The sequence below is a fragment of the Nuphar pumila genome, chromosome 3, assembly GCF_984573655.1.
Source record: "Nuphar pumila chromosome 3, dmNupPumi1.hap1.1, whole genome shotgun sequence".
Classification (NCBI taxonomy): Eukaryota; Viridiplantae; Streptophyta; class Magnoliopsida; order Nymphaeales; family Nymphaeaceae; genus Nuphar; species Nuphar pumila.
Window position 1 is genome coordinate 34,705,206 of NC_143251.1, and position 10,527 is coordinate 34,715,732.

The 10,527-nt window shown below is 39.0% G+C and overlaps 1 protein-coding gene across 1 annotated transcript; it reads right to left on the reverse strand.

The window, feature by feature from the left end:
- Positions 1–248: 248 nt before the first annotated feature.
- LOC149842551 (ATP synthase delta chain, chloroplastic-like) lies at positions 249–2,944 on the reverse strand. Its single transcript, XM_089999272.1, has one exon. It carries the CDS (start codon positions 2,901–2,903, stop codon positions 2,172–2,174), a length of 732 nt encoding a protein of 243 aa, XP_089855398.1. The 5' UTR covers positions 2,904–2,944; the 3' UTR covers positions 249–2,171.
- Between the last annotated feature and the right edge of the window lie 7,583 nt (positions 2,945–10,527).

Sequence of the window (10,527 nt, forward strand, 5' to 3'; positions counted from 1 at the left end):
TCGACGATAGTGGCATCCGAGGTTCCTTGGACAGTTTTTTATTTCGGGTCCTTAGACCTGATCTGCTGCCCGATGCGAAGGGCATGACATGATTTCTCTACGTATTTTGAACTTTAAAATCATCTCCGTAGTAAACTAAATAAAACTAGACTTGTAATGGACCTAATGTTTATCAAAAATAGGATGGATATTTGCTCTTACACCAGGATAGAAAGTCGACCCAGATCATATGATGTGTGTAAGAACTCTTTTTCTTTTCTTACAATTAAGTGTGATAATCACATTAATGATTATGATCATTATGGTAATATTTAGGCTTCGAGATATCCCCTAGTTGAGGCCTTTAGCTCATTGATTTCTTGCGAATGCATGCATTAGATTCCCATGACAATTAAGATATATAAAGCATCATGGACGTGTATTATAGAATATAAAAACAATGGCTGATTACAATCGTGCAAAGGAAATGGAGGCCCAAGTTGGTTGCACCAAGTCAGACATTTTTTTTTCATGGCAATTATACTTTAACATAATGCTAATCTATTATATAATACAGTAAATTCCATTGATCGAGAAATTCACGTCCAGTAGCTGCTGTGATTTGCAAGCTAGCGTTTTGGAAAATGCATAAATGAGGGCCAAAATTTGCATCAAAATTACATATTATTTTCCAAATGATTAAATTGAAAGTATTTGGTACTATGTATCTACCATACATAAATCATACACGCATGATCAAAGTGTTGGAATATGGATCGTATTCAACATGATGTGTCCCAGTTTGACATCATGGGATAACATGATTCATGGGAGTTGCACGACAGTTATTGCAAGCAAGGTAACTAGACTTTTCTCAAGTCTATAAAAAAGGAGTCTTATTGCTTGATGAGAACAATCAAGAGGTGTTCCTTTTTTTCTTTTTTTTGGGTTTAAGGTCCTGCTCATCATCGACTTGATGGCCTAGGCTCATAGTAGGTGTCAAATAGTTTGAGGAGAGCACCCATCCATGCAAGTTTCATCAATAGCATCTATCGGTATGTATTCTTACTTTTATATTCCAGTTCTGTTTTGATGAACGCCAACACAAAGTTTTTTTATATGTTTAGAAGATATCAACCACTTGGGGATAAAATACCCTGCTAAATCATATTCCAGTATCATTTTTCTTGGCATCTCACACAGAGCCAAGTGGGAGAGAACAGGTGAGTACATGCATGTGCATGTGTAATCATCAGTGCATGAGAGGAATCCAGTAATCAAACTGCTCATCTTTTGTGGTACTGGCTACCCAAAACACATGTGTCCTACTCATGGTTACCGAAAGTGCCTCCCTAGGGGGGAAGTTGCATGCTTCCAAAGAGGGAAGCGCAACGTTTCTTCAGAAGATGGGGGAAGTATGGAAAAACTCGCTTCTCATTTGTAAGTAGTTATCATAGGAAATGTGCCTTCCACTCGCTTATCAAATTGTTTCTCTGTTACTTCTCTCTTTCTAATTTCCTTTGGCTTCCCACAAATTTCTCCCGGCTTTTCTCTTGTTTGTGTTTTTTATGTTAATCTTTATTGTTTTTAGCTTCCTATTAGCTTCACCCTTGTTCCCTAAATTTTTTTTTCATTTCTCACATGCTTTTACAAAGGCTTTCAAAATGAATCTCACTTCATGCTTCAAGCTACTTCCTAACACTTTGCTTATCTTCTTCTGCTTCACCCATAGCTTCTCATATTTATTTCGCATCATGGTTAACTATGCTCTCTGCAATTTGCATTAATGGCGCCTTTTACAAAATCCACTACTAAACATACCAGCTATTTTTCAAAAAAAATTGCAAAACACAAAAGTGATGTCAAAAGTGCTAAATATGACAGCAGTTTTCTTCTAAGAACGCTGAACTTTCAAGCAATTCTGGAGAAAAAAGAAACAGTAGACAGGAAAGCAGAATGAAAAGTCACAGGTGAGTTCAGTGATTTTTTTAAAATATGTTATTAATGAAGAACACATAGCGCAAGTGGGCAGATGGATGCAAGTTGTGTTTTGGGTAGCTGAGTACCTTAAAATCAGTCCGGTTACTGGGTCTGCTCTTTGGGTGTATGGGCCCAAAACGACTGGTTTTGGCTACTTCAAACCGAATCAACCTAATTCGTATACTACATTGAGCCTCGTTGAGGCTTTGAGCTCATGCCTCACCAATTTTCCCATACCTGACAATGTAACCTACATTGAGCCTCTCATCTAGCACATTCTTTACCTTCACCTTCCGAGCACCACTCTTCTTCTGCACCATCTCTGCTATCCTGAGAACTTCCTCTTCCTCCAGCATGGTTCTTGAAGAGACCAGCACAACCTTGGTGCCGCTAAGTTCATCGTAAATCTTCTCGAATTCCTTCAAGATATCCCCCAGCATTTCCACCTTGCCCTTGTCAATCATCATGTTCAAGAAAAACACCAGATGCTTGTGAAGATTAACCACCTCTGCAGCTGCTTTCAGTAGACCTTTCTTGGCTACATTCTCAATGAAGGGATCAACCAAGATGGTGAGCAGGCCACTGCTTCTAAGCAAGCCTCTTAGCTTGGAAACATCATCTGCAAATGTATCAATCGCATTATCATGCCGCGCCATGTCTACGAGGGCAGCGGCATAGCCACTTGCAGCTCTTTGGCAGTCAATCCTATGAGCTCTTGGTAAGAAGCCATGAGAGGAAGTCTTGGGGATATTATGAAGGGCGTGATGATTTGCTCTGGAGGTAGAGGGGTTCTTAGTGGGGAAAGAGGAAAGAGAGACTAAGTGGGAGGAGGCTGACACGACGGCTGGCGGCCTCAGCTGTAGAGTATCATTGGGACGTGGAGCTGTAGTTGAGCCATGAACTACACATGTGAGGGTAGAGAACGGGGATGATAGGGCATCCATGGATAGCCAGATCTCACATAGATTGAATAAACAAGAAGCATGTCTTGCTACAGATTTTGTGCTTAATCACTTGGGAAATTGTGGCCATAGATTACCTCCATGAGCGATAAGGTCACCAGTGAATGTTAGCCACTAAATTTAGATAATATCTCGTACATTTTTATAAGGAAAATTAGGGATGCACAACGAGCCGAGCTACTCGGTTAAGGCTCAGCTCGGGTTCAGCCGTTCCTTAAATGAGCCAAGCCTGTACAGTAGGCTAAAGCTCGGACAAGCTACCGAGCCGAGCCTGAACGACCTGCCGAGCTCAAGAAGGCTTGGAAGACTCGATAAGGCTTGGCTCGAGCAGGACCAGGTATTAGGACCGGACCCGACCCGCTCCGCCCCGACCTGCCCCACGTTACTTAGTATTTTGATTTTCCCCTCCCCTCTCACAGCCGCTCACGTCTGTGCTCCCCCTCCGGCCCTTGCATAGCTGCCAGCAGCTAGACAGTGTCTCTGGCAGACACTACCTGCGATGTGGATGCACCATCCATCGGCGGCCGATGCCCCTTGCATCGCTCCAAGCCCTCAACAGTCGACGACCCTTGAATCAGCCCGAGCCCGGCTCCTCGGTTCGTTGTCCACCATACTCCGAGGTTCGGCTCCATCGCCTCTTTCTCTCGACGGACTCTCCTCCCCTGTGTGGTGGTGCCTCCCCTGTTTCGATACGTGGGCAGGTATGTGCACTCCTCCCCCCTCATCTTCTTCTTCTTCTTCTTCTTCTTCTTCTTCTTCTTCTTCTTCTTCTTCTTGGCAGGAGTACGTAGCTTCAAGATGAGTGTTTCGGGTGTTTGATTCTTATTATCATCAACCTCAAACACCTAACCTCAGTATGTTGTCGGCTTGATTTCCTCCTTATTTTCTCTTGTGCACATATATTTTTTGTGTTCACCTTCCTTTTCCTTCTGATGGTTCTTCATCTGTATATATAACTTTTGATTGTTGTTCACTGTAAGGGAGTTTAATGAGGCCGTGGCTTTCTATCTCTCTTCTTTCTTTTTTTCTTCTTCATCCTTTTTGTTTCATGAAGGGGAAACTAATACACTAGTATTGGTAGATCCTTTAAATTGAATGGTTTTGCCGATTCAAATAAAAATCAACTCAGCATTTTAACCTGGTTTCATTTTTATCCATATCAAAACCTAATCTGGTTGCAGTTTTCTCATGCAAATAACTTGCCTTTATTTTTTTTTTTAGACGAATCAATATACTATTTTGGCTTGATATTGAATCAAGATACTATTTTGGTTTGATATTGATGCCAAAAGTTATTGAAAAACTGAACAGTATCAAGTTATTACAGTGGTGTGCTTTAACATCAAATGTTTTCTTCTAAATTATTAGAGTGTCTGTTGATTCCAAAATTATTTATAGAACTGAATAATCAAATGTCTTTTTTATTTTTTAATAGTTTGAACTTTGAAGTATTAATCATTTTTGTGACCCAGCTTCAAAAGAGGAGTCTACATTGGAAGCCAGTGGTATTTGAGATTTTTGGTAATCAGAATGGGTGATGGAATGCAAGATGGCTCACCAGGCATCACAGAGGAGGCAGTTAGGCAAGCGGTGATTTGTTTCCATCATTATCGTGTTTTCAGCTTTATCGATATCTTTCCTTATCCTTTGTTACCTTAAGTGTTATCTCTTTACTGCGTGAAAGTCGTTTTGCTCTCTATAAGAAGAGGCCTGTAACCAGTAAAAGACAATCAATAAAAATCTCAAAGGGATTGCCTGTTTGCCTGGTCAAGGACGTAGGATCATATGATCCTAACCACGTTAAATTTGTGTTTCTTTGATCTTGTTTCTCTTTTCATCATGGTATCAAAGCAAGAGATGTACTGATCATGTTTTCCGGGTTTCTAGTTTCTGGCACTCCTCATGGTTAATAACGATCGGCAGATCCCAAGCAGTGGTGGCACCGACGCACCAAGCAGGGGTAATGTCAATTTTTTTTTATTCATCAGCAGGTAACTCCGAACCTCAAGATCACTTCTATCTTGCTAAATGGCTAAAATTATTTATCGTGGGCTAAATCCGTTGGACTCTATCTCAGTGGAAAATCTAAGCTAAGATTTATCATTGAGAAGAGTTTACGTCTTGAGGAAGCCAGCCTTCAACTTGAGGAATGGCAAAGTTCCAATGATTTAGTGATGTCGTGGTTATTAAACTCTATGGAGACCTCTATTGCAGAAGACTTCTTATTCTTGAATACTGCCCAAGAAATTTGGGGCGCTGCCCGTGACCTATATAGTGAAAGGAATCAAGGCAAACATGAATACAAAAAAAATGATGCCCTTTGGTGTGTATCTCATCAAGTTAAAAAGTACGTGGGACAAGTTTGACTCTCTAACAAGCTCTTATCATGACTTTGTGGATCTTAAAAAATTGAAAGAACATGCGGAAACTTTTCAGGTTGTTGTTGGTCTAGGACCAAATTACCAACACCTTCGTAGTCAAATTCTTATGGCCTCAAAGTTTCCATCTTTATCTAATGTCTGCTTGATGATAATGAGGGAAGAATCCCGTAGAAAAGTGATGAACAGGAAACTGAAATCTCGGTCTCAAGAGGATCAAAGAGAAAAAGTGTCTTTCAATGCTTTCACCACCCATCATAATAAAAAATATGAAAACTATAACAAAAAAGGAAAAAAACCCATTTGTACCTATTGTAAAATAGAAAGCCATGTGAGGGAAAGGTGTTGGAAAATTCATGGGAAGCCAGGGAGTAGTGAGAGAGATAAGGAGCCTGTAAAAGCTCAAGTTGCTCGAGTTGAAGAAAAATCTCAAGAAATCACGTTGGCTACTATAAGTAAAAGTTTAGGTATGGTCTCGGCAAGCAAAGTTCTGAACCCGCCATCGCTGCCTCGGTCGTTACTATAAGTAAAAGTTTAGGTATGGTCTCATCCTCATTTCATTTTACCCCTAATGTGTGGATTGTGGATTCGGGAGCTTCAGAATATACATGCAGCAAGGTTAAAAAGGTAGAAGACGTTCATAATTTTAAGAATGGTCACTATAGCCAATGGATCCGGAATATCAGTTAAGGGGATGTGTGAAACCAAGATTCTTGGAAAAAGTTTTAAAACTCTCTATATGCCAGACCTTGCTTCAAATCTTCTATCTGTGTCAAGGTTGACTCAGGATCTTAATTGCAATGTCGTTTTTACTTTGTTTGATGTATTTTTCCAGGACAGGACGACAAATCTGAAGATTGGCGAGGGAAAAATGGAGCGTGGACCATATGTGATAGACCAATAGAAATCTCCAGCTATGATGACATTTTTCTCCAAGGATGGTCAACTATGACATCTGTGGTTGGGTCATCCATCTAGTAGGTCTCTCTTAGTCCTAATGCCTAATGTTACTATTGATCAGAGTATGTGTGATGTATGCCAGTACTCTAAAATATCATGCCCTTCATTTGGTTTGTCTAAAAGCATGGCTAATAAACTGTTTGATTTAGTGCATGCTGATGTTTGGGGGCTTGCACCCATAGAGTAATATAATGGATTCAAGTTTTATTTGTCGATTATTGATGATTTTTCAAAAACCACTTGGCTATATTTACTGAAAACCAAAGACCAAGTTTTTGAAAAATTTGAGATTTTTTACAATATGATTGGAACTCAATATGATACCTTCATCAAATGCCTGCGTACAGATAACGGGACTGAATTTAAAAACAGGTTCTTTGATAATTTTAAAAACAATAGTGGGATGAAACATCAGTATACTTGCGTCAAAACTCCTCAGCAAAATGGCGTTGCAGAGAGGAAGAATCACCATCTTCTTGAAACCACCAGATCTATGCTTTTCCAAGCTCATATGCCCAAATCCTTTTGGCGCGAAGCTGCTATGACTGCTTGGTATCTCATAAATCGACTACCTAGTAGCCGGTTGAATGGGAAATCTCCCCTTCAAGTTCTTAGAGGGCACATGATTGGTGTTGAACATTTTAGAATATTTGGATGCACCATCTTTGTTATGATTGACAAGACTGAACGTGATAAGCTTAGCCTCAAAGCTCGCAAATGCGTGTTTATTGGATATGCTACAGACAAAAAGGGTAATAGGTGCTATAGTCTAGAAGAAAAGAAACTATATATTTCGAGAGATGTCAAATTTGATGAATTTACCCCTTTCTTCAAAAATTCTTATGAGAATAATGATAGACAGGGGGAGATAGTTCTCCCAAACGTTTATGATGATCTGGTCGTCATGTCTGAAATACATCAAAATAGCGAATAGTCAGAAATTGATTCTCAGTCTCCATCCGATGAAACTGATTCTCAGTCTCCATCTGGTAATCAGCCCTTAGTCCCTGATGAAAGTGAAATTAAGCATAACAATGCTGAACTAAGGAGGTCTCAACTTTCTAGTCATACACCAAAATAGTTGAATGATTATGTTACGTATAAAGTTGTTACTCATCTTATAGAAAAATAGTTGTCATATAAAAATATTTCAGGTGAATATCATGCTTTTTTAAGTATCCTGCAGCAGGAACCATCGACATATGAAGAGGCAAAAAAGAGCTTGGTCTGACGTAAGGCAATGAAAGAAGAACTCAAAGCGCTACATAAGAACCATACTTGGTATTTAACTACTCTTCCAAAAGAGAAGAAAAGTGTAGGGTGTTGATGGATATTCAAGATAAAATATAATCATGACGGGACAATAGAAAGGCACAAAGCAAGGTTGATGGCCAAAGGCTACATGCAAACTCAAGGTCTAGACTATGAGGAGACGTTTGCTCTCGTAGCAAAAATGAACATGGTTCAGGTATTGCTTTCAGTTGCATGTAATTTAAATTGGCCATTATTTAAAATGGATGTAAAAAATGCATTTTTACAGGAAGAATTGCAGGAAGAAGTCTATATGAAGATACCATAGGGGCACCCCCAAGAGTTGTCAAATCTTATTTGTAAACTTAGAAAATCTATTTACGGGATAAAACAGTCCCCACGAGCATGGAACTTCAAATCAAGTAAGGCACTAGAAGAAAATAAGTTTGCCAGATGCAAGGCAGACAATTCATTGTTCATTTGCAGGGATGGAGACCATTTGGTTCTTGTTTTCATATATGTTGATGACCTGATAATCACAGGAAACAATGCTAGCCACATTCAAATGACCAAAAAAATGCTTCAAAAAGAATTTGACATTAAAGACCTTGGCAGACTAAGATATTTCCTAGGGATTGAGTTTGCTCATTCAAAAAATGGAATTCTTATGTGATTGAGAAAATATACTCTAGACTTGCTAAAGGAAACAGGGAAGATAGGCAGTCGTCCTAAGGATACTCCTCTTGAAAGCAACTTCAGAAACCAAGGTGATGAGCTCATCTCAGATATTACCCAGTATCAAAGACTTGTAGGGAAACTTATTTATCTAACTATGACCAGACCTGACATCACTCACGCAGTTAGACTGGTCAGTCAGCATATGCACAACCCCTGCAAATCTCACTTAAATATGGTTGATCGTATTTTGAGATACTTGAAAAAAATCTTCGGGTCAGGGTTTATGGTACAAAAGGAATAACCATGTAAAAATAAGAGGTTATTCAGATGCAGACTGGGCAGGCAGTATAGATCACAGATCCACTACGGTATATTGTGTGTATATAGGAGATGATCTTGTATCTTAGAGGAGTAAAAGGCAAAAGGTAGTTTCGAGATTTAGTGTTGAAGCAGAGTATCGAGCCATGGCCGCTACAGCTGGCAAGATTATGTGGATAAAAATATTATTGACTGAAATGGGACTCATGTTCTCATCACCCATTCTGATGTACTGCGTGTGTTTCAGGATAGAACGAAACACAGAGATATATTGTCATTTTGTAAGAGAAAAGGTCCAGAATGACGAAATTCAAACTCCATATACTCAGAGTTAGAACCAATTGGCAGACGAGCTAAGCAAAAGTTTGACTAAACAACTTGCTATTGCTCTTAGCAAGTGGGGTTGCTACGATGTATACGCCCCATTTGAGGGGGAGTGATGGAATGCAAGATGGCTCACTAGGCATCACGGAGGAGGCAGTTAGGCAAGCGGTGATTTGTTTCCATCATTATCGTGTTTCTAGCTTATCGATATCCTTCGTTATCCTTTGTTACCTTAAGTGTTATCTCTTTACTGCGTGAAAGTCGTTCTGCTCTCTATAAGAAGAGGCATGTAACCAGTAAAAGACAATCAATAAAAATCTCAAGAGAGAGTGTGTTTGCCTGGTCGTGGATGTAGGATCATATGATGTGAGCCACGTTAAATTTGTGTTTCTTTGATCTTGTTTCTCTTTTCATCAATGGGCCAGTGGTGATTTTTTTTGGTAATCAGAATGAGCCATTGTTTCTCCACAAGCAGCACCAGCTTCTTAAAGAGTTTTTTTTGTTCATTTTGATGGTTCTAGTTTTGGTTGGCTAAGATTTTCAGTGTTTTTTGTCTCCATTAGTGTGGAATTGAGAGTGAGCTGAGAGGTGTTCTACTCATTATTATTTTGTAACATTTTTAATTATAGTGGAATATCTTGTCATTTGCTTCCATGGATAGGTGGATGTAGCCACACAAACTGGTGTGGTGAACCACTTAAATCTGTGTTATGCTCTTTTTTTCTTTCTTTTAATCTGTATCCAGATGATTATTCTGAAATTTTGGATTATATGAAAACCACATTGCACACCGTGTCACCACCTGATAGCCATCCATCTTAACATTTTTTCGGACGTGCGTTGTGGCGCTGTCCATCTCGAGAAATGTTGAGAAGGATGGTCAGCTCTGCATGCTAAGCAGCAGCACCACTGCATAAAAATGAACTGTTATACGAAATGGATAATGAAGAGAAATGTTGAGTTTGTGCATGCAGAGGTGACGGGGGTTTGTGCAGACTTATCCGTGTTCATGCACGTGCTTTTGTGTGTCTTTCATGGAGTATAAAAGATGATGTAATGAGTCATTTCTTACACAATTGACCTACTAAATTTTTTGAGATGACTATTATGCTCTTTTAGTGGTGTTTGTAAATTGGAGTACAAAAGCTGATGTTTGTAAATTGGTTTTTTAGTTTTTATTTATTTGTTTTTAGTGAATGATTTGATGTTTTGTTCATGTCAAATATGTTATCATCACAAGAAAAAAGATATGCTGCAATGGGAAAGCAGCCAATGAGGCTAAGAAAAAAGTATTGGCACATTTTCAAAACAGAATTCTTCAGGTATACCAAATCTTTCTGCTCAAATGTCTGCAGTTGATTGTAGGGCCCAAGATGGGATACATGAAACAACCCAAGCACAAGCAGAGGAAGATGATTATACGGTGATTAAAGATTAGTACCGGTGGCCAAGTGGTTAATGAAATTCGTAGTAGACTGCTACTAGTGACCGTGGAGGCATTGATTTGTACTTCTGATCGGTTGAAGAGGGATTCTAAAGATACAACTAGTTCAATGGTAAAAAAAAATTAATGATTTATTGCTTTAAACTAGTTTGTTATTTCTTTTATGTGTGATTTGATTTTTATTTGTTATTGTATTATTGATTTAATTATTTTTTTTCCAATTTTATGATGAAGAATAATTGATTTTTTTGAA